Source organism: Sorex fumeus, unplaced genomic scaffold, assembly GCF_029834395.1.
Source record: "Sorex fumeus unplaced genomic scaffold, SorFum_2.1 ptg000098l, whole genome shotgun sequence".
NCBI lineage: Eukaryota > Metazoa > Chordata > Mammalia > Eulipotyphla > Soricidae > Sorex > Sorex fumeus.
This window is the reverse complement of record NW_026606155.1, coordinates 26,099,773-26,124,642: the sequence shown is the minus strand read 5'-3', so window position 1 is coordinate 26,124,642 and position 24,870 is coordinate 26,099,773. Positions and strand designations below refer to the sequence as shown.

The 24,870-nt window shown below is 45.2% G+C and overlaps 1 protein-coding gene across 1 annotated transcript in view; it reads left to right on the top strand.

Annotated features, from left to right (window-relative positions):
• The window catches only part of SLC39A9 (solute carrier family 39 member 9), a 55,874-nt gene extending 37,526 nt beyond the window's left edge, over nt 1-18,348 (top strand). Inside the window, exons 4-7 of the mRNA XM_056133678.1 lie at nt 6,070-6,138; nt 11,669-11,754; nt 13,335-13,469; nt 14,178-18,348. Of these exons, the coding sequence (XP_055989653.1) occupies nt 6,070-6,138; nt 11,669-11,754; nt 13,335-13,469; nt 14,178-14,408 (521 nt within the window). The 3' untranslated portion in view covers nt 14,409-18,348. The remainder of the gene's footprint in view (nt 1-6,069; nt 6,139-11,668; nt 11,755-13,334; nt 13,470-14,177) is intronic.
• Nucleotides 18,349-24,870: the final 6,522 nt, after the last annotated feature.

Sequence of the window (24,870 nt, the reverse complement as noted above, 5' to 3'; positions counted from 1 at the left end):
TATCAGACCAGCCTCTTTACAGATCATTATAAACTTTGGACCAACTTAAAAATCACCACCTGAAGACACTGGAGAGTGATGAAAAACAGGCAAATTCAGTATGGGAGTCAAATTGGAAGTAGGGATTTTCCTGTTTTTACCACATTTAGCAATTAGCCTGTTGGGTAGCTGGAACTCTGCTAGAAGACTGACTTTCTGGCTTAAGCAGTCAGAAGACAAGAGTTTGGGGAACTGCAACCACTGGTGAGTTCTAGAAAGGAGAGGTATGGAGCGATTCTGCCTCAGACGCTATGTATAAATTTTGCCCAAGTTTCTGACAGCCCTTGAACCTTGAATTGATGAGCAGACTCCAGACGGCCCAGCTGAAGAAAAAATTTAACAGATTTAAACAGCTGACCAAAAGACAGAGTTTGCAGTTGACAAGAGCTTGCAGTTGCCAAATCAAGATACTAAAAGCAAAACAAAAATAATAGTCTAGAAGAATATAATAGAATCCAGAGTGTGTGTATATATATATATATATATATATATATATATATATATGGTCACTGTCACTGTCACTCACTGTCCTCCCGTTGTTCATCAGTTTGCTCAAGCAGGCCCAGTAATGTCTCCATCGTGAGACTTGTTGTTACTGTGTTTGGCATATTGAATATGTCACGGGTAGCTTGCTAGGCTTTGCCGTGCGGGCGAGATACTCTCGGTAACTTGCCGGGTTCTCCGAGAGTGGAGGAGGAATCGAACCCGGCTCAGCCAGGCCTGCTGCGCGCAAGGCTAATGCCCTACTGCTGATATGTAAGGTAGCATTTGCAATCTTGGATATAATCCAAAATTCACACTATCAGTAAGTAGCAGATCCTGTGCTTATAAATGTGATATCCTGAGAAATATCACCTCTGTAGTGTTTTATCAACTATGTATAGTAAATAATCTAAGGGTGCATTAGACAAATTTAAAAGGAAGGGTTGAAACAGAAGAAAAGTTGCAGGGAGGAAAACATATTCTTCGAAGGTATTTACTTACAAAATGTTCTAGGAGGAGGTAGAGGAGGGTAAAACAACATTCTAGAATAAAGGTAACAAAAAGATAACAATGAAGTGCAGTGTATGCTTCTAAACTGAATTCTTTCTTGAAAGGAAAAATGGTCTGAAGGACATGGGCAACTGACAAATGTAGAATATACAAGAGAAATTAGGGAAAAGTATCAGTGTTAAATTTACTGAGCTTGATAGCCATACCATGATGATGTAAGAAAATAATCTGTCCCTTTAGGAAGTAGACACTGAATTCTTTAGGAGGATAGGGTTCTGATGTACACAACTTACTCTTAAATACATGTAAGGAGGACATTGCATGTATGTGTGTGTGTGGCTTGGAGAATGAGAACATAAGCACAAGTGAAGAAGATGGGGCAAAATGTTCGACGTTAGTGAGCCTGAGAGAAGGGAATTGAATATTTTATAAAGTCTTGAAACTTGATTGGAAATGCTTTCAAATAAAAGGTTTCATAAAATAATGGAATGAAGCTTAAAACAAAATATATTCTCAATCTAGAAAGGCTTTATTTTTATTTGGGGGGCCACACCTGTCATTGCTTGGGGGACTCCAGGGCCCTCCCCAGCAGTGCTGGGAGAACTGAGTGGTGCCAGGGATCCAACCCCGGCTTCCTCCAGCCCCTCTGCATGCCCTCACAGGCCCTAGACGCTTCTTATTTTCATGAATTTACTATTTTCCATTTTTTTCCCCATAGACTCTTTTCAATTTATATTTGACTTGTCTTATATTGGAAGATTGATTTAGGAGTAAGTGGTTTTATTTATGTGCTTTATTTCAAAGAACAGATGGGAGGAACACTCTGTTAGATGGTATCTGACTTCAGCTCTATTACACAGCTGTCTTCAGGGACCTGGTTGACATGTCTCCTGTGATTCTTGTGCATTTTTATTTCAGATGCATTTGTAGGTCCATCAGTGCCTTGCAGTCTTTATATAAAGAATTGGGTGGAGAGAGTGTTCCTGTAGCATTCCTTCTGTTTAATCGCTGAGTTCACTTTGTTGGCTTCATTTCTTTTCTTTCTTTTTTTTTATTTATTTTTTTTATTAGTGAAACACCATGAGGTACAGTTATAGACTTATAAATTTTCATGCTTGGGTTTCAGTTATACAATGATCAAGTACCCATCCCTCCACCAGCGCCCATCTTCCACCACCACGGGTCCCAGCATCCCTTCCACCCCCCATTCCCCTCGTCCCACCCTGCCTCTGTGGCAGGGCATTCCCCCTTGTTCTCTCTCTCTTCTTTTGGGTACTGTGTTTTGCAAAAGAGGCATTGAGTGGCAGTCATGTTTGGTCTATAGACTACTTTCAGCATGCTTCTCCCACCCTGGGAGGATCCTCTTTCTTTTTTTTTTTAATTTAATTTTTATTAGTGAAACACCATGGAATACAGTTGTAGACTTAGAAACTTTCGTGCTTGGGTTTCAGTTATACAGTGATCGCGTACCCATCCCTCCACCAGTGCCCATTCTCTACCACCAATGATCCCAGTAACCCTCCCACCTCCCCAAACCATCCCCCCCACCACTAAACCCCCACCCCGCCTCTGTGGCAGGGCATTCCCTTTTGCTCTGTCTTTCCTTTAGGGTGTTATGGTTTGCAATAGAGGCATTGATTGGCCATCGTGTTCGGTCTATAGTTTACTTTCAGCACGCATCTCCCATCCCGAGCGTGCTGTTCCCTTTACTTGGTGTTCCCTTCTCCATCTAAGCTGCCTTTTCCCCCAACATGCTGCCAGCTTCCAAAGTTGGCTTCATTTCTGATGACCTGTTTTTGCCAATTATGGTTTTATGTATTATTAAGTATCAGTAAAATTCATTCACTAAACTTCCACTGAAATATAGTCTTTTCCTCTAAACATGGAAAATAAGTATTTAGGGAACAAGAGATCGCGCAAATGTATATGGGACCCCAACTTCAGTCCCCAGCCCTGCTCTGCTTCCTCTCAGCACCACTGGCTGTCACTCCCGTGGTTGTGGTGGCCCCAGGCCCGAGCAGCAACATGTCACCGGCAAGCATTGGACTGGGGATGGGGGTGCCTCAGAGCCTTCTGAGCATTGCATGAGGCCTAAAAGAAAAAAAAAAGATAAACTACTTTTTATTTAGGATACTGTGTATTATTAGATCACAGGACTAAAAAGAAAGCCAAGGAAATTTTTTGTATGGTGAAATAAAATTGTCTTTACAGGTTGAAGTGATACTGAAATGTTTGTTGTCTCATGGAGCTTAGCATCTTTAACACCCCTTCATTGCAATGTGTTAATTTAAGGTACACTGTTAGTTTCCTTTGTATATGCTTTGTTGTTCTTGTAAACCATTGCTTATGTATGCTGGGCTCCTCAAGATCAAATTCATTGGCAACTTTTTGGACTAGTGTCTCTCTGTCATTTCACCTGGCACTTTAATGTCCAATCCTTTAAAAAAGCACAATTTATGTAATACAGGTAGATACAGGGATGAATGGAGATGTTACTGGCATCCGCTCGAGTAAATCGATGAGTAACGGGGTATCAGATGATCAAGGTAGATGATAACAATTTTTTCACTGTCAGAGATTTATTAAGCAACTTTTGGGTATCCAGATTTGATTTGTTTTATTTCGTTTTGTTTGGGTTTGGGGGGCCACACCTGGCAGTGCTCAGGCCTTTCTCCTGGCTCTGTGCCCAGGGATCACTCCTGGTGGGACTCAGGAACAATATACGGTACTGGCCATGTACAAGGCAAGCACCTTTCCTGCTGTACTGCCTCTCTCCCCTTGGGTATCTAAATCTGTGCTGAATTCTGGAGGGCTGGGGCACCATCCAGCAGTGTTTGGGGCCTGCTTACAGTGTGGTGCTCAGGGCTCACTTCTCGTGGTGCCTAGGGGAACATGCTGTGGTGGGCATCAAGCCTGGGGCTCCCACATGCAGATCATCGATTCCAGCCTGGTAAGCTATCTCCCCAGCCAAGGACATTTTTTATTCTGTAAAAATTACTGTTAGTCTGGATTTATATAAGACACAGTTAATGAAAAACCATTTTCACCTAAAACACAGGTTCCTGGTACAGGCAGAGTTATTTATACATGGAATTAGTCTTTGGTTCTTGAAGTGGTCCTACAAATAAACTTTAGCAATATCTGAGTTTTGGACTGTTCAAGCTGAGTTCAGCATATGCTGAGACTTCGGTGCGGGTTTGTGGAAAGGAAAATGAGTATGTTTTGTTACAGGGTATCAAAGAAACTGGTTTAACTGGACTGAATAGTGAGAAATAAGGTGATACCTGTTAAAAAGGGGTACAGTAATTTAATAAAGTAGGTTAGACTGAATTTGTTTTTTTTGTTTTTGGGTCACCCAGAGCAAGTGGTGCTCCGAATTTACTCCTGGCTCTGTGTTCCCCCCCAGGTGGACTTGGGGGACTATGTGGGTTGCTGGGGATCAAATCCAGGCAGACCACATGCAAGGCAATGCCCTACCCACTGTATTATTGCTCTGACTCCTGGACTGAATTAGAAAAGCAATTCATTCCTTTTATTTTTTATTTATTTATTTTTTATTAAGCCCTTTGGATTTTGAAGCACATGTAGTATCCTAAGAGTCTATTTCTGGCTCTGTTTAGGAGTAATTCCTGGCAATACTTAGGGAACCATATGTCATGTTGGGGATAGAACCCAAACTGGCCACATGCAAATCAAGTTTCTTTCCTTCTGTATCTCTGCAATCAGGAGCAGTACATTGTTTTTCTTATTTTGGTTTTGTGTTTTCTAAGTCACCAGCACACACTTGCTGAGCAAGAAAACCAGCCCCACCCGCCCTCTGAGCAGACAGAGTTGGGGTATCAGCTGTGCTAACTGGTAGGACTTTACGAGCCCTCATGAAAGTCTCTTGTACTCCAGAGTGGTTTCAGATAAACCTCACAGGTTCCATCACCCCACCGCCCTCTGGGTAACCTGGTCTACAAATACCTGGTTTCCCCAGTAATCTTTTTGTTGTTGTTGTTGTTGTTGTTGTTGGAACCAGACCTGGCTGTGCTCAGGGCTTACTCCTGGCACTGTGCTCAGGGGACCAAATGCTGTGCTGGGGATTGAACCCGGGTCAGCTGTGTGCATGGCAAGTGCCCTCTCTCCTCTCCAGCCCTGGAGCAGTACATTCTTAACTTGATAAATCAGGAAGGTGATGTTTCAGAAAAATGAGTCTGGCAACGATGTGTAAGATGATTTAGATTTAAGAAAATGCAGGTAATGGAAAACCAGTTTCTGCTAATTTAGGTATGAGTTGATGGCCGTTTAGGCTAAGATGGTGGCAATAAAATGCAGAAGGCACTGAGAGGTCGTGCAGCTGGCTAAGACTTTGTCTTGCGTGCCAGATGCCCAGGTTTGGTCTTTGCTCTGCATGGTTTCCTGGGCACCATGTTAATCCCCTGAGTACCATCAGAACAACCTCCAAGCTCTTGCAGGGCAGGTTTTCTTAAAAAGCACAAAACCATAAAAGAAAATAAAGAATTATTCCTCCTGGCTGGAGAGATACCACCGGAGGTAAGGCATTTGCTTTTCATGTCGCAAGTCCTAGTTCGATCCTTCACGTGACATACAGTCCTCTGAGCACTGCCAGAGAGTATTCCTGTGCACTGTGATGTGGCCCAAATGATTTTTTTTTAAGAAAACAGTGGAGAGAAGGGCAAAAGTAATAGTCATTTTGATGTTATAGTAAAGTCTTAGGTTGGGAGAGAGGAGCAGCTAGGAGGAATTGATCAGAGGCTCACAGCACATTTTCCATGAAGAGGTAGAGACAGTGAGGTAGCGGGTTTTTACATTGTTCAGGAGAAATAGAATCAAATGAAGAATTTCTGACTTTCTACTGTCGTACTATTGCCAGACAGGGGAAGCTTGTGTGTTTGAAACAGAGGGGGAAAGGTAGTAAAGAAAATGATAGTATACACACAAGAGCGTTCAAATAATCCTTCCACCTCCAGATCTTTATTCTAATAATTTGTGTATCACAGTGTTTAATGACTGGCTTGCTTCTTTTTATTTCAGATCCAGAAACAGCAAGATCTGGCAATTCCAAAATCACCACCACACTGGGCCTGGTCGTCCATGCTGCAGGTAGGCGGGTTGCAGTGGAAGCCTTTTCTTTTCTGTGGCACCAGTGGGAGGTAGAATTAATAATAATAGAATAATAATAATAGAATAGAATGTTTCTATTAACAAGGACCATCCACCTGAATGTAAACAGTTGACTCCCTTTCAGAAAAGTGCTTCTTTTTTTTTTTTATTTTAATGTAGGAGTACTGCTATTTATTCAGCCACTGATTAGCTGATTGAATTGGACATGAACTCCACCTTACTTTTTTTTTTTCATTTTTTATAATTTTATTTATTGAATCACCATGAGAGCAGTTACAAAGCTTTCAGGTTTAAGTCTTGCTCATACAATGAAACACCCGTACCTTCACCAGTGCCCATTCTCTACCACCAAAAACCCCAGTATACTTCCATTCCACACCCTCCCCCTACCTGTAGTACAGGTGATTTCCACATTACTCTCTCTCTACTTTGGTTACACTCAATGTTTTGACACCAGACTCACCATTATTATTTGGGATTTTACCCCAACACTCAGATCTGCTGAAATGGCAGCAGTAGACAATTTGTTTTCTATCTCTGGTTATGAATAACATATGATGTTGCACGGCTGCAGTAGTGGCTGTGCAATTTTGAAATTCCAAAATTTTAACAATTAAATCTGGAGGGATTTCTGCCCAAACCTGCTGGGTTCCAAGATTTGTTCCTGAGTCTCTTGGATCATGGCCGTTAAGCAGTTTGATCAGGAACCAGAGAGGCCATTTGTGGGCGGTGACTCGGGGTCTTGTTGGGGTGGGGAGGAAACGGCCGGCTCCACCCCCATCCTGTGAGGCCCCGTGTGTCTTGTCAGTGCAGGTCCAAACCTGACTGTACAGTGGCCTCTGGAGGATGGCGGCCACCAGGGGGAACAGACCAAGGCACAAAACCTATTCCCACTTGGGGTGGCCCAGCACCAGTAACCTACTGCAGAGACTGGACACATTTATGCCAAAAGCCGTTGGGTTTTGAGATTTGTTTTTGAGTCTCTGGGATCATGGCCATTAAGCAGTTTGATTAGGAACCGAAGAGGCCATGCCTCCAAGTATATAGCTGAGCCAGAGGTGGTTTGTGGGTGTGTCTCCCACATACCTAATTTTTGGCCATTTACTTTCTTTGTAAACTTTGCCCCACGTTTTTGGGGTCTGGCCAAAGGCACAGCAGCAATTTTGGGGTATCTAGAAGTCTGAAGGTGCCATCAGGCTGCTGATGCACTCATCTCACAGGTACAGACTGACCTACTGGCGGCACCATACCCCCTGGTAAAGTGTTTCTTAAGGAAGTCCTCTAACACACACTCCTGCCAAAGCCTTGATGTGCTTTTAGTGTCAGGGATTCACAAGCTAAGAGTGGTATTTTATTTGTATGTGCATGCCATGGAATCCAGAGTATCATAAATGTGAAGCATGCACCCCATCACTGAACTATCCCAACCCCAGATTTAATTATTTAATGGATGGAGAAAATTTTTTCCAGGTATGTTGAAAGTACATGACATTCAGATTTCAGTAAAAAGTTTTCAGTAAAAACTTAGAGTAAAAAGTTTTTTTTATTTGTAAACAATTCCCTCCTCTTTGCATATTACCAGTGTCGTCTTATCAGCAATAACAGCAGAGTTAAATAGTTGAAAGAAACCAATGGTCTGTAAAGCATAAAATACATTCTGCTTGACCCTTTTAGAAAGTTTACTGGGCCAGAAATAGGACAGTGGGTAAGGACCATATGGAACACAAGGGATCAAACACGGTTTGACCAGGTGCAAGGCAAGCACCTTACCTGCTGTGCTATCTCTCCAACCCCTTTGGGGAGTTTTTTAAAAAAATTTTAAATTCTTTTAAAATTTTTATTTTTATACAATTGTACACAGTAATTGATTACATTCAATATTTCAACACCAATCCCATCACCACTATACCTTCCCACCACCATTATTTCAGATTTTCCCACCCACCACCACCCAAGGAAGATATTTTAATAATAATAAAAGATAAAATAATTTATTGTATTGTTTGTTATGAATAATTGACTAAAAAATAATTCAAAAGTTTCCTTAGAGAAAAGTGTGAAAATTGTTGTATATTGTTTTGGATCCATTCCCCTCGTATTAAAGATCACTAACTAACATATTGTTAGAGTTTGAACCTTGTGTGCTTTTATATATATATTTTTGATCAAGATTGGTTGTCAAATAATGGTGTGCTACTCTTGGTATATCAGTAACATACATAGTGTATGAGATATCATGTGGTCAGACACTCCTGGAATTCTAAAATTTTACTTAGGGTGCTACAACTGGAATTAGATTTTTTTTTTGTTTTGTTTTTTGGTTTTTTTTTCTAGATTTTTTTTTCATTTTTTATAATTTTATTTATTGAATCACCATGACAGCAGTTACAAAGCTTTCGGGTCTAAGTCTCGGTCATACAAAGAAACACCTGTATCTTCACCAGTACCTATTCTCCACCACCAAAAACCCCAGTATACCCCCATCCCACACCCTCTTCCTACCTGTGGGGCAGATGATTTCCACATTACTCTCTCTCTACTTTGGTCACATTCAATATTTCGACACCAGACCCACCATTATTATTTGAGATTTTACCCCAACACTCAGATCTGCTGAAAAGGCAACAGTAGACAATTTGTGTTCTATTGCTGATTATGAATAACATATGATATCGTGTGGCTGCAGTAGGGCAATGTGATTTTGAAATTCCAAAATTTAAACACTTAAATCTGGAGGGATTTCTGCCAAAAGCTACTGGGTTTCGAGATTTGCTCTTGAGTCTCTAGGATCATGGCCATTGAGCAGCTTGATCAGGAGCCAGAGAGGCCATTTGTGGGCGATGACTTGGGGTCTCGTTGGGATGGGGAGGACAGGCCCGGCTCCACCCCCATCCCATGAGGCCCAACAAGTTTCGTCACTGTGGGCCCAAGCCTGACTGTCCAATGGCCTCTGGAGGATGATGGCCACCGAGCCGCCAGGGGGATGCAGGGAGAAGGACAGCACCCTTTCCCCCCTGGGGTGGCCCGGCAACAGTAACCTACTGCGTGGTCCAGACGCATTTCTGCCAAAAGCCACTGGGTTTCGAGATTTGTTTCTGAGTCTCTGGGATCATGGCCATTGAGCATCTTGATCAGGAGCCAGAGAGGCCGTTCGTGGACGATGACTTGGGGTCTCGTTGGGGTGAGGAGGACAGCCCCCCTCCCCCCCATCCCGTGAGGCTCAAAATGTCTCTTCACTGCGGGCCCAAACCTGACTGTACAGTGGCCTCTGGAGGATGGCGGCCACAGGCCGCCGGGGGGAACAGGCCAAGGCACAAAACCTATTCCCACCTGGGTTGGCCCAGAACCAGTAACCTACTGCAGGGACCGGACACATTTCTGCCAAAAGCCACTGGGTTTCGAGATTTGTGTCTGAGTCTCTGGTATCATGGCCATTAAGCAGTTCAATCGGGAACCAAGAGAGGCCATGCCTCCAAGTATATAGCTGAGCCAGAGGTGGTTTGTGGGTGTGTTTCCCACATACCTAACTTTTGGCTGTTTACTTTCTTGGTAAACTTTGCTCCAAGTTTTTGGGGTCTGGCCAAAGGCACAGCAGCAATTTTGGGGTATCTGGAAGTCTGAAGGCACCATCAGGCTGCTGATGCACTCGCCTCACAGGTACAGATTGACCTGCTGGCGGCACCATACCCTCTGGAATTAAATTTTTAAACTGGATGTGATTTGGGGAGTACAGAGGCATCTATAGCATGTTGCTGTCTACTTCATTTTAAGTCTCTGAATACTGACCCTTAATGTGCTTAATGACGCCCAGAGGCAGTTCATGGGTGTGGCTGCCAGGAAACTGGAAGCACAGAGAAATGGGAGGAGGGGTCCCATTTCCAACTCTGGAAGCCTGGAGATTTCAGTCACAAGTCCTACAGACCTGGGTTTTTAAGCAGATTCAATCTCATGCACGGGGCGGGGGGAGGGGGGGGAGCTCACAGCAAGCCTGTGAGCATGGCAATGATTGGGTTCTGGAGGTTTGTGGGTGCCAGGTTTCTTTTGGTACAGGTGGGGGGATACACCTGGCCCATCCATGGTGCCCAGATGAAATCAGCCTGGAGCAAGGTAGGGAGATATCTGTGTAGCATGTTGCTCTCTTCCGAGATTCATTTGTGAATTTGAGAGTTTTCTTTTTTACTCATGAAAGTGTGCAGGATCTTGGCAATGTTTTTCTCTGTTTCTATCAATATGCGATAGCACAGCGGTAGAGCGTTTGCCTTGCACGCAGCCAACATGGCCGACCCGAGTTCTATTCCTCTGCCCCTCTCGGAGAGCCTGGCAAGCTACCGAGAGTATCTCGCCCGCACGGCAGAGCCTGGCAAGCTCCCCGTGACGTATTCGATATGCCAAACACAGTAACAACAAAGTCTCCAATGGAGACGTTACTGGGCCCCCTTGAGCAAATCGATGATCAACGGGAGGGCCTTTACTTACTTTACTTTTTACTATCAATATGATCATATGGTTTTTAATTTTTCTTGTACTGATATGGCTTATTACATTAATTGGCTTGTGCATGTTGAATCATTCTTGCATCTCTGGGATGATTCCCACTTGGTCATGGTGTACGAACTCTTTGATGTTGTTGGATTTGATTTTGCTAGTATTTTGTTGAGAGTCTTTGTGTCTTTTTTCATCCGAGATGCCAGTCTGTAATTTTTCCTTTTTAGTGCTGTCTCTATCTGCTTTTGGTATCAAGGTAATTTTTCTTCACAGAAGATGTTTGGGAGGGTTTCTGTTTCTTTTACTTTCTAAAAGAGCTTGAAAAGGATTGGCAATAAGTACTCTTCTTTAAAGATTTGGAAGAAGATTTACTCGCTTGTTAAATCAAAATTTGGGACTGGGATTTGGGTTATTTTTTTTTGGAGACTTGATTACCATTTCAATTTCTTCAATAGTAATTGGTCTATTCTGGTGCTCCATATCTTGTTGGTTCAATCTTGGAAGGTTAGAGGAGTCAACAAATTTATCCATTTCTTCTAGATTTTCTCATTTCATGGCATAAATATTTTTCAAAGTAATCACTGATGATTCTTTGAATACCTGTGGTATCTGTTGTCACATCTTCCCTTTTAATTTTTTTTGCAGTTTTTTTTTAATCTAAAATATGTACGTTGCCTTCTTTGAAGTTCTTTATTGGAATTTAATTAAGCAGTGAAATTTGGAGCATTAGGCTTTTTTCGCACTGACAACACTCTAGCTCACATAGTGGATACTCCAGCCCAGAGATCAGGATCTAAATAAACCTTTTAATCGATCATCTCTCACTTAACCTTGATGAAAACTCTACAAATACAAACTTGATTGTGCCTGTTTTAGATAGAGAAGGCTAAGGTTGAGAATTGTTAGTAGTACTCCATGTGTTAAGTCTTGCTCTCCCTGACTCTGAAAGCCCAGATTCAACTCTGACACTTAGGATAGTTGTTGTCATTTATAGTCTTTTATGTTTCACTTTTTCCAAATTTAGCTGACGGTGTTGCTTTGGGAGCTGCAGCTTCTACTTCACAGACTAGCGTCCAGTTAATAGTGTTCGTGGCAATCATGCTACATAAGGTAAGAAAAAAATGTTGGTGTAAGAATTGATATTGAGTATGTTCATAATTAAATTTTTTTTTTCTGAAATAGGAAAACTTCTTTCATGGATGGGGGGAGTGTCCCAGGTGGTTCTCGTTGTATGCAGTCCCCCTCCCGTGAGTCTTGGCGAACCAGCCTGCAGTTTAATGTGAGGGCTGCAGACTGCAGTTCTGCTTTGGCCTGCGGTGCTGGGAGTTATCCAAGCCACACCATGTGGTGCCTAGAGTCAAGCCGGGGTGGGCCTTATACTTTAGTCCCTGTCTCTCCTGCCCTTGATATGGGAAGACTTTTGTTGTTGTTGTTCAGGATTATGGAGCCACACCTTATTGTGCTCAGGACTTGCTCCTGGTTCTGAGCTCAGGGATCACTACTGACAGTGCTCAGGGGACCGTATGGAATGCTAGAGATTGAACCCAGCAAGTGCCCTACCCATTGTGATATCACCCTGACTGTAACTCTGGGAGATTTGAATCAATGTGATGATGGTGTTTTGCAGCATTTTGTAAACTTGTGAGGGTCTTTTTGTTTTGTTTTATTTCGTTTTGTTTTGGAGTGGGGATTTGGGGCTACATACGGCAGTGTTCAGGTGGACCATATGCAGTGCCAGGGATCACACCAGGGCTGTTGCCTAAGCAGCTGCATTCAAAGCAAGAACATTACTTCCTATACTATCTGTCCAGCTCCATGAGTTGTTTTTTCTTTTTTAAATGGTCATCTGTACAGACTCATACAGTCTCTACAGATTTCTATACTTATAGTCACTGTCACTGTCCTCCCGTTGTTCATCAATTTGTTTAAGCGGGCCCAATAACGTCTTCATTGGAGACTTTGTTGTTACTGTGTTTGGCATATCGGATACATCACGGGGAGCTTGCCAGGCTCTGCCTTGCGGGCGAGATACTCTCGGTAGCTTGCCAGGCTCTCCGAGAAGGGCAGAGGAATCGAACTCGGGTTGGCCATGTTGGCTGCGTGCAAGGCAAACGCCCTACAGCTGTGCTATCGGTCCAGCCCTCACAGAGTTTAGCAATAACTTATAAGCCAATCCTTACAAGAATAAGTATACTATATATACTTATAGTAACTTGTTCATACCTGGCTAGCTACCCATGAGGTATTTGATATGCCAAACACAGTAACATGTCTCACAATGGAGTGGTTACTGGGCCCACTCAAGCAAATCAATGAACAACAGGAGGACAATGCTACAGTGTTACTTTGGTATTCTTAACTTGGGGGGTTGGGGGAGGCAGTTGGCCAACACCTGGCAGTACTCAGGGCTTACTCCTGGCTCTGGTCAGGAATCAAACCCAGGTTGGCCACATGCAAGGAAGCATCCTACCTGCTAGACTATATGTCCAATACACACATACACACACACACGCACACACGCACATACGCACGCAAGCACGCACACATGCATGATACCTCTTTGGTACTGTGCTTGTTTGGTTTTGTGGTTTGTTTTTTCTTTCTTTTGGTGGGGGGTGGGGACAGGAGAATTCATGAAATGACATGTACTTCATAAGGTAGAAATTACAGGGGCAATTTTTCTTGTCCAGGCTCCAGCTGCGTTTGGGCTGGTTTCCTTCTTAATGCATGCTGGCCTAGAGCGGAACCGAATCAGAAAGCACTTACTGGTCTTTGCGCTGGCGGCACCAGTCATGTCCATGGTGACATACTTGGGATTAAGTAAAGTAAGTGACTTAGCCTTCGCTTATCTATGATCTGGAGAACTCTTACAGTCTATTCTGTGTTCAGTGTTTTAATTGAGGTATCCTGGTTTATAATAGTGCTTTGTGTTTACTATTGTTTGCCTATTTGTTTCTTCACTTAAAAGTAACGTTTGTAGAACTTTTTAGAATTTGTAACAGGACAGTATTGATAATTCTGAAGATTTTATGACAGTTTCGTTGATGACATGTTCTTTTCTTAAATAGTTAATTATTTTTTTTTTTGCTTTTTGGGGTCACACCCAGCAATGCATAGGGGTTTCTCCTGGCTCTGCACTCAGGAGTTACTCCTGGCGGTGCTCAGGGGACCATATGGGATGCTGGGAATTGAACTCGGGTTGGCCGCGTGCGAGGCAAACACCCTACCTGCTGTGCTATCTCTCTAGCCCCCTTAAATAGATAATTATCTTAATTCAAGTTCTCTTTTCTTTTTAAGTTTAGTTTCTCTTGAAGCTGTGTAAGGATTGGCTTATAAGCTATTGCTAAGCTCTGTGAGGGCTGGCACTTCATCTTAATTATGATCACATTTCAAGTACCAGTCTCAGGCCTGATGCATGGGGGGTGTTTATTAAATTTTAGTAGACTCTGGAGGAATGTCTAGGTTTTAATATCTGCCTTTATAAAGCTATTGATTTAGAATAATACTTACCTTCTCTTTCTCTCAATTCACAGAGCAGCAAAGAAGCCCTTTCTGAGGTCAACGCCACCGGGGTGGCCATGCTTTTCTCTGCCGGGACCTTTCTCTATGTTGCCACAGTTCATGTCCTCCCTGAGGTGGGCGGAATGGGGCACAGTCACAAGCCCGACCCTGCTGGAGGGAAAGGCCTCAGCCGCCTGGAGGTGGCAGCCCTGGTTGTGGGCTGCCTCATCCCGCTCATCCTGTCGGTAGGACACCAGCACTAACGGCCCAGGGGGCCAGCCTCAGACAGTGGCCGCTTGCCAGACAGTGAGAACAGCCAGCACCCAACAGCTGCTCACCTCCTCCGTCTCTGTCTCGCCTTGCCCATCTCCACCTGTGTTCCTAGAGTCCAGAGGGAGGTGAGAGAAAGCCTGGAGGAATGGAAAAGCTCTTAGAGTAGAAGCAACACATTGTGACGGATAGAGACATTCCATTGTGTTGTCTTGTAACAGGCCCATGGCATCTTGAGTTTGGATGTTTCTCTCAACCCTATTCTCAGGGAAGATGGCATTTAGTTTTAAGAAAAAGTGGAGAACTTCATACTCAATGAAATTGTAATTATGAAAGTACAGTGTTCTGTAATTAAGCTAAATCTCTCTCCCTTTTTTTGTTGTTTTTGTTTTTGTTTTGTTTTTAGCTTCAAGGCTCTGCCACTCTATCTGCTGAATTTTAACATGGATCTCACCGTGTAAGACTGGTGCTTTAGCATCTGTACCACATGCCTTGATAGGAGGTCATAATTAATGCCCAGTGTCTTAGATGCTAAAGATGATTGTAGGAAATTTGGGGCCGGGTCGGGCAAGTGATGGCAAGACCCACTGAAAGCTGAGTACACTCAAGAGATCTGTACTGTTAAGGGAATGTCTCCTCTCCTCCGTCCCTCTCTGCAGCAGAGGGGGACTAGCTTCTTCCCAGGTGACTTGAAATGCGAGTTGGTAGCATTTCTAGTTCTCCTTTGCAGAACACCTGTGTCTGGAAGACATTCTTACAGAGAGGAGCCAAGTTCTAGTCTGTGCAGACCTCGGCTTTCCTTCAAGAATGCACAGACCCCTAAGTGTCTTTGGAAATTAAGGGGTGTTAAATTTTAAATGAATTTGGATAGTTTATCCAAAACTTTAGAGTAAACCTTTTTAAAAGTAAGATTACCAATTTCTGTTTTTCCTTTTTTTTTTTCTTTTTTAAAGTATTTTAGCAGGCCAGCAATTCCTCTGACAGAAATACATGGTGCCCCTGGAGGGAGCTAGGTGAGCATCAGAAAATCAAGATATGGGTGCAGGAGCAATGGTACAATGGGTAGGGAATTTGCCTTGGACGTGACCAATCTGGGTTCAATCCTAAGTATCCCATGTGGTCTGTTGCGCCCACTGGGAGTGATTCCTGAGCGCAGAGGCAGGAGTAAGCCCTGAGCACCACTGGGTGTAGCCCAAAAACCAAAAAAAAAAAAGAAAGAAAGAAAGAAAAGAAAATCAAGATGTGTCACAAATGGGAAGCATTTGCTTATTGATTTAAAAGTAGTTGAAATCATGTCACCTGTCTCTTCATGTTGTTCATGCTTTTCTCCTAACCTTCCCCTCCAGCCCTTTCTCCCTATAGTGCGCTGCCTACTGCTGGTGGCAGTATTAACTATTCATATGAGTTTGGTTCTCATGAGGACAACCACTTCTTGAACTGTGATGATGAAGATAATATTGTCAGTTCTTTATTCCCTTCAATGAAGTTACCTTTGTGTCAAATGCAGCTTTGTTAAGCCTTTAAAATAAACTTCCTCATATATGAGATGCTACATTCACTAATATTCTGGTAATTTAAACAGCTGAAACAGTAAAAGTGTTTAACAAACTAGGAGAATTTTCCCGTATTTGCCAAAATCCCTGTAAGCCTTGTATTATCAAATAAGTGTATAATATTGTGTTATTAATTTATTTTGATTTTCTGTATCATTTCAAAACATATTACCTAAAGAAGGAACCAAGACTATTTTCTTCAGGGCAGCAGATTTAAGAGTTTGTAAAACATTTTATATGACATATAAGCCAGCATGCATGTGATTTATTTCCTTTCTAGGTTTGTCACTGGGTCAGCAGCTGTGAAAGCAGAACTTGCAAGCCCTCTGCTGGCTGGAGACCAAAGTAGCATAAATAGAATACTGATTTTGTATAGTGGCTGGCAGCCATGGCAGACAATATTAAAGCAACGGAAGGCATTGCAGGGAGTCTTAGGTGATTTCCCTGATAACAACTCAGACTCACGGGAGTCACAGTGTTTCATCTGGTCCTTTAAAATGACACAGTTGCCTTGATTTTCCTTGGAAATTCACTTTGTTAAATAAATGGTGCGTTTTGATGTCTGGTTGATTTGGTTTGGATAGTTGCACTTCCTCTCACACACCGCTGTATGCAGTGATCAGAAATTTGTTCTGCTGGCCAATGCCTCTTTAGCAGTGCCTTGCCATCAGGAATAAAAAGTTTGGCTAGAGTAGCTTTCTGGGTAGGGCTTTGCACTCTGGCAAGGATTGAACTATCTAACTCCCAAATTTGCCTCCCCCCCTGGACCTCATATTAATAAGCAAAACTTCTCCAAGGCCTCTCCACTTCCAAAGCCATAGGCTTTCCCAGATGTTAAAGCTGCTGCCTCGGGAATACTCGCTCCTCTCCTGGTCAGCAGGCCGGAATAGCCATACTAATCGAATAGGGCTCAGACGTATCCTCAGGCAGCAGAGCCGGGGTCTCCTTCGTGAAGGGGCAGAACATGGTCAAGGTGGACAGTGTCCCAGGAGCGGCCACCCTGATGGTCACTGATTAGCATGTTTCCACGGCATTTTCCTCCTGTTTGAAACTGCCTCCCTTGAGGTGGGTGCCTTACTGCTCACCCATTGAAAACAGTAGCAATCTTTAAGTTGCTGCCATGCTTGCAGGCAGAAGGATTGGCTACCAAAGAGATGCAGTTGATGATGAAAAGCATGGTCCTTCCTCATAACCAAAGCTAATTGGAATTCGACTTCCTTTCCTTGGTAGGAATAGTCTTTTGTTGTTGTTGTTTTTGGTTTTTTGTTTTGTTTTGTTTTGTTTCAGATCCTGAGTGTTCTCTTAAATGGTAAATGAAGTTGAAAAGTCACCACAGATCTACCCCGCTCATTCGTTCCCCAGTGACTCGCTCTCCAGTTGCCACTTCTCCAGGGCTTCCTGTGCACGGAGTTGCCGGGTCTCCTTTCTTCGGCAAAGGCTCTGTCCTAGGTTGTAGCGCACCGGCAACTCCCCCCTCTCATCCTTCCCCCCCTACCCCACAGACACTCTCTGCTCTCTCATCCCCTCAGCCAGCCTTTCCGGTCCCTATTCACAACAGCTGAGTACTCAGCCCTGTGCCTGTCCTTTGGAACAATTAGGGGAGAGACAAATGGCCATTTAGACTGGGAAGTTCTTTCTAGGAAAAAGAAAATAGGATTCTTGGATTTGTTTGTTTGTTTTCCTGGCCTGCTTCTAAGTGTCACTCCTGAATTTCCCCTTTTTCAAGGATGGCAGCTGGGGGGGGGCACACCAGCACTGGCGTGTGTGGAGCCCCTCAGGTGCCTGGTAGCTTTGTTCTTACTGACCATGGAATTGGCGACAGCAGCAGAGGCTGTCCTGCTGTGACGGCCCCTGGATGATGACCGCAGTCGTCTAGAACGGTGGCAGTGCTGGGCGAGAACCTTCTGCAGCTGATTCCAGGGTGGTCTTCCTCTGCTCAGTGCAGAATGCCCTCCCCCATCATCTGAAGAGCACGGCAAGAGGTGCTGTGGACTTAGAACTAGGGGGGTGGCCCCTTTGTACCCAACATCTAGATACACTTCAGCAGACTAGAGGGAGACTTGTGACTTGTAGGAAAGGACTAAACAAGCCTAAGGAATTCTCTAGATACTCAGCCTAACACAGGGAGGTTGGCTTAGCTCTTTTTTCCCCAATAGCGTCTTCTAGCTCCTTGGAAATCTCCTGAGAAAACACTAAAGTCCCCCTGGTTCAGTAGCCTGAAGAGTAATTTTAAGTGTTCTTTTCTCGACTCCTTTGTAAACATGAAATCATTCCATGGATGACTGCCTTATAATTTTGTCTTTACACTTTAATTGTGAATGGTTAATTTGTTGGCTGTTTTCTGACTTGTTTTATGATATTAAATTTTTATTAGTGCGTACCTTATGTGATGGCTCGTTACGTTCTCTCAGCAGTTTGTTTGATCACCAGGCTTGACCCGCATTTCAACCACAGAAAAGTCTGGAAGTCTTGGTGGGTGGTGGGAAGAGATTCAGGGCAAGGCGGAAGGAGAGGAGGAGGGGATATTAAGAACATGATGTACCATCTCCTCAAAAAAAAAAAAATCAGTGAGTTTCTTTGCTTTGCCATTGGTATTGGCAAACACTGTATACAAGGGTAGCTCTTTACCCCTCCCCCCACAAAGAGACAGAGGTGACAGACTTGTCACAGCATTATTATTCCCACAGGCAGAGTTGTTATACGAAATGCAGCATCTACAAAGAACTAAGCCTAGAAGTAATAGAAGTGCAGTTTGTGAATTTGGTGTGTTTTCTCCCTCTATACTGTAGCACAGGAGCCTGGCTTTTTAACTTAGATATAGATAAGCACCATTTTCAGCTATGTATCATTTATGTATTGACATGTCTATCATTAGAGATTTTGGGGGGGGGGAGCAAGGGAGAGATTGGGCTACACCTGGTTGTGCTCAAGGCTTACTCTGGCTCTGTGCTCAGGAATCACTCCAGGGTTTGGGGGACCATATGACGTGCTGGGGATCCAACCCAGGTCAGCTACGTACAAGGCAAGTGCCCTATCCACCAATCTGTTACTTTGGCCCCTGTGTATGTGTTTAGGTCTCGGTATTTGTTACTGGTCCACTTTGTGCTGGTTTTCTGTATGTGGTGCATGTGCCCCAGCTTAGTTACAGAGGTTGTGCCTGTGGAGTGTGATGTTTCCTGAAATGATGGTGGATAAAAGGATGGGCATGCATGTGTCCTGCCGTCTCCAGATTCATTCCTCCTGCATCTTGCTCGCTGGACCTGGTTGCTTTGTTAGGTCAGCACCCTGACTGCTCTTTACGTCTTGCTGTCCTGAAATCAAAATGTGTATTTCTATGTAGGTGTAGCCCAAATAGTCAATTCTCATTTTTGTTTCTTTTTCGCCCTTGGTGCCCAGAATAAAACCCAGGGCCCCACACATGAGAGGCAAGCATTCTCCCACTGAGCTGCACCCGGTTTGTCTCTCATTCATACCAGCTGGAGCTGCCCTCTGCATTGTAGTTTTGGTTTGGGGGGACCACACCTGACTGTGCTCAGGGCTTACTCCTGGCTCTGTACTCCGGGATCTCTACTGGTGGTGCTTGGGGACTGTGTACAGTATCAGGGATTTTGCCCACTTGATCACGTGTAAGACAGTTGCCCTGCCCTCTGTGCTTGCTCTCTCTCTGGTCCCCTGCAGTGTAGTTTTTCTATGCAGACAAATCAGCAGCCCTCTGTAGTCACTGTGTCTAGAATGCCCTCCACCCACCTCCCTCATCTTCAGCTCTTGATCCCGTGACTCCTTCAATTAGGCCCGCACTTACCACTGTGGTTAGAATTTGCGATCCCTCCTCCAACCACCAGTGGTCCTTCCCCACTCCTATTTCTGTAGCACTGGTTGCCTTTTAATCTATTTTGAATTATATGTCTGCTTTGTCCCACTTGCATGCTAAAATACAGGTTCCAGGAGCCGGAGTCTCAATAAATATATATTGTGGAATGATTTGGCCTTTCCTGAAGGGGGCACTTCTTTCCTCCTGATCTGTGCTCACCTATCCCCTCCCACTCACCGCTGCCCTGATTTCAAAGCCTCAACCCTGCCTTTGTCTACACTGGGCTGAGGTTCTGTTGAGAGTCAGCAGATTCGGAGCTGAGGGTACAGGTGGGAATTTAATGGATTTCGGGTTCCTGACGCAGGACCACAAAACAGTAGTAGTTGTCACAGGAAAATCTGGAGGCCGTTTCCGCCTCTTCTGAATTCTTCTGCAGTGGTAGCTGTGTGCCCTGCTCTGACTGCTCAAGCACACTGGGAGCCTTGTAGATTGAAGAGCCATGGGCAGAGGGTGCCCAGTGGAAAGGGGAGGGCCACTGGGCCACTGGAGGAGGTGGACGGACTGCAGTTTGCCTGTGTCTGGAGTGCTGCCCTCTCACACTACAAGTGTTCTCAGGCTGGAGCTGGAGAGATAGTACAGCGGGTTGGTCATTTGCCTTGCACTTGGTCAACCCTGATTTCTGGCATGCCATATGGTCCCCCGAGCACCAGAGTAGTTCCTGAGTGCAAAACCAGAAGTAACCCCTGAGCATCACTGGGTGTGGCCCAAAAAGCAAAAAAAAAAAAAAAAAAGGGTTCTCAGTTCCTGAGAGCACAGACCCTTTATTACCCTGAGGCAGATCTGGAGGTGAACAGATGAATAGATGAATAGAGTCCTCCCACCTCTCCTCCACTCACCTCTTCATTCACACCTCCTAGGTACTGACTATCCACAAAGGGAGGCAGCTGGTCAGTTCTGGGCCTTAAAGATTTTGTGATTCCATGAGGAAGTCAAACAAGGTGACCATGGTCAGGTGTGAGGTAAAGTGCTGGGAGACCAGGATGGTCAGGGTGCTAGGAGAACAAAACCCAAGGGGACAAGAGCCAAGCTGGGGGTTCGGGGAGACCTTCCAGAGGAAGGTGAGGCTGGTTCTGGATGTGAAGGCTGAGCAGAGTGAAGCAGAGTAGGCAGTGGGGAAAGTTTCCTGAGTGGGAGGACCCAAGGGGGCAGCAGACAGTGACGCAAGGAACACTGACCAGCGAAGATGGTCTGCTGAAGGAGGGGTGCGTGCCCGGCTTCTGAGCTGAGGGACACAGGTGCTTGTAAGGTCCCCACCTGGCTTCTGTTCTTCCACATTCACAATCCTCATTGGGCCTAGCACGTGTATTATTAATCCCACCTCAACTCCAACTGGGGTACAGTCATGGCTGCTCCATGGTACCCCTCACTCATGGTGACCCCATGTCCAAGTCTGCAGTTTCCAGACCCTCACACTCCAGTGATCCCTCAGGCAACCCAGGATGGAGCTTGATGACTTTCGTACACCAAACTTCTTTCCCGGAGCCCATGACACCCCTCATTCCCATTTGAACATTTATTTCATTTCTTTGGCCTTTTTTGGGGGTAATCACACTCGGTGATACTCAAGGTTACTCCTGGCTCTGCACTCAGGAATCACTCCTGGCAGTGCTTCGGGGGCCAAATGGGATGCCAGGGATTGAACCCGGGTTGGTCGCATGCGAGGCAAATGCCCTCCCCACTATTCTATCGCTCTAGACCTGAACATTTATTTTAGGTTTCTGTGCCATACCTAGTGGTGCTCTGGGCTTTCATCTTGGCTCTGAGTTCAGGGATCACCCCTGGCAGGGCTTGGGAGCACCATATGTGGTACTGAGGATCAAACCCAGCTCAGCTGCACACAAAGCGAATGCCTTACTCGCTAGTACTGTCTGGCCTCATATTATACTTCTGCCCAGAAGACCCTACCTAGCCTGGCAAGGGTGCCTGGTTTTCCTTCGCCCCTTGACTTTCCTTACTGAACCCTCCAGTACCCTCTGCTCACTTGCTAATCTCAGGGGACAAGCGCGGGAACAGGGCAAGCCCTGCCCAATACCTTCTCTGTGCTCAGACCTCTATTAGCACTTTTCACCAAAGCATCCTGTTTCCTTTCCTTGGGCTGACCAAGGGGAGTGAGGCCGTACAGGAATGTGAGCTGAACCTTTGTTCTCTTCCTGCCTTTGCCCTGTGTAGTACTCAGAGAAGTCAGAAGGGGCTGAGTAAATTGCTAGTGAAGAAGTCAAAGGCGAGCTGGCAGTTGGGAAAAATGACAAGCACAGGAAAGGCAGGAAGGCTGGCAGGTTCCCAGGTTGCACCTCGCCTGACTGTGCTGCAGAAAGCTGACAGGGATGCCGGACTCAGCGAATCTGCTGTCTCACCGTGCGTGCTCCCGTATGCCACACACATCCGAGGACCTGGCATGTCATGGGAAATGACTAGTAGGGTGAGTGGCCTTCAAAAAGCAGACAACCTTTTTGAACTTCTTTTCTCATCAACGTGACTGAGGTTAAGATAAAAAGGATTTTTTTTGGGGGGGGGAGGGGGTTTGGAGGGTTGTGGAGGACAATACCTGATCCAGTACTCAGGGGGTCTGAGATGTAAGGGCTTCTCTCATGCAAAGCACATGCTTCTGCCCTCAGAACAAGATGATGGACTCCTAGGATCCTGTGTCCCAACTGATGGGCAGTTCACACCATACTTGATGTCGGGCCACTGTGGGTTGGCAGCCAGTTGTTGTATCTTCTGCAGAACCAAATACCAGGCATCCAGCCCTCCCACCAGCTGCAGCAGAGAAGCCACAGAAATGGCTTCATCTGAGGCAGACATGGCCTACTTTAACAGAGGGAGGCAAAAAGCCACTTAAGTACCTAGAGGTTGCTTCATCTCAGGCTGTCTCCGGTGGTTTTTTCATCTTGCCTTTACTGATATTAGCTAAGGTCTATTCAGATGCCCTGTATGCAGGGGGGAAATGGGCAAAGATCGGGGGCTTTCCTTTGCCACTCAAGACACTTGTGCCCTAGTCTACTGTTGAAGAAACTGACTCACAAAAAAAAAAAAGAAAAAGAAACAAACTCTCCTGAGAATCATCCGGGGTCCCTGAGCCCTTTTGAACAGAACTTCCTTCAGCATGATCCCTACCTTTTCTCCTCCTAGGGCTCCTGAGTTCACCATTAGTCCTGTATTACAAGCAGCCAAAGCCGGTACTGACCCGATTAAGCGGAACAGGAATTAATTGATGCAAAAAATAAATACTGGCAGGGCTAGAAAACCTGGCCTGGCCCCGAGATTGAGCTTCTGACTACGCTACCCCAAACCCAGCTGCAGCAGGTGCTGCTGTCACAGAGCTCTTGTTGGTGCCACCTGTGTGCTACCAGGATTCCCACCCACCCCCACCCCCGCCCACTATCCCCTAGGCCCCCGACTGCCACCTCTTCTAGGCAAAAGCACTGCCGCTTCGGGAAGGTGAGTGCAGCTTCTGCGCATGCCTGACATCAATACCTTTGGCACCACCTTCCCTGGAGAAGTCTTACTTTCCTTGATGCCTGTGTGTACCCTTTCCGATAGCTGTCCACAATTCCCAAGTCTAGTCCCTGATCAGTAACCCCCATGCCACAGGTTTCTATCATAACTTCTCAGTTCCATCTGGAAGGGGAAGGCGGAGGCCCTAAGATTGTGAGGTGTACACCCTGCATCTACGCACCGGTTCCTGTCCATGTGCCAGTTCTGTCTCCACCCACAAGGTCCCTCCAGGCCCAAGACCTTGAGTTAGGACTTGGTCTGAGAGTCAGGAAGGTAGTTCAAGGGCTGATGGGCCATGGGGCAGGGGAGGAGGGGCGCTGTAAGAGTAGTACGTTGGCAGTCCCACCCCCCACTCCCAGCACCACAAGTATGGCCACCAAACAAAATCCCATCAGATGAAATACTCTCAAGTCACTTTTTAAAAGAATCCGAGAGAAATGCAATGGTGCTGAACACATGCTCTGCATGAGAGAGGCCTGGGTTCATCCCCAGGACCACATGGTCCCCCAAGCAGCATTGCAAATGACTTTGAATGCAAATCTGGGAAGAGTCTTCCAGCACCACCTAATGTGGCCAAAAAAAAAAAAAGCTTGGGGTCAGAGAGAGTACAGAGGATGAGGTGCTTGCCTTACACACTGCCCACCGTTTGATCCTTGGAACCATATATAGTTCCCCATATATAGCTCACCATATATAGATCACTGCCAGAAGTAATCCCTGTGCACAGAGCTAGAAGTAAGCCCTGAGCCCCACTAGATGTGACCCCAAAACCAAACCAAATAAACCAAACAGCTTGGCTTGAGTCCTTTCAGGGGCTTGTGAGCCAGGGGAGGGGCACAGGGATTTAGATGCCCCCTTGAGCAGTGGGCAACAGGGAACATGACCTGGGTCTGGGAAACCTCAGAGTTGATTGAGGTTAAGATAAAAACTTTGTCAGGTATGGGAACTTTGGGGGGAAATCCCTTCTTAATTCATAAAAGGTTAGACCTGGCAGATACTCTAGTGTGGGAACCAACCTCAGGTGCCTCCAGGGAGGAGCCAGGTCAAGTCATGAGCGAAGCAGGTGGGGAGTGAGACCACGGGACGGGCTCCTGAGGGTGTCACTGTAGGCACAATTCAGCATTTTCCAAATAGGCACAAATGTTGATAAAAGAAAGTGTTCAGCCAGGGAGAGAGTAGGAACTCTTGAAGTTGCGCTGACCAGAGCACGAGAGAACCTATGGGTGCTGGACATGTTCTGTCTCTTGCTTTGATGTGATTTTTGCACTCTGTATATATTCAGCAAATAAGCCCTGGCAAGTAGAGCCAAGAGAGAGTCTGAAAACTGACTACAAGCTCTGCAAGCAGAAAGGCAGGGAAATTCCCTGAGAGAAACTCTCCTATCCAAACCCAACCCAAACAAACAAAACTCCCAAACAAAAACGATGAAAACTTGAAAGTCCTGTGAGGGTTTGCTTATTACAGAATCATTCCTTAACTTTGTCCTGGGGGGAAAGTGAGTCAAGCGTGTAAGAAGATTTGGCTCTCAGCCTACCC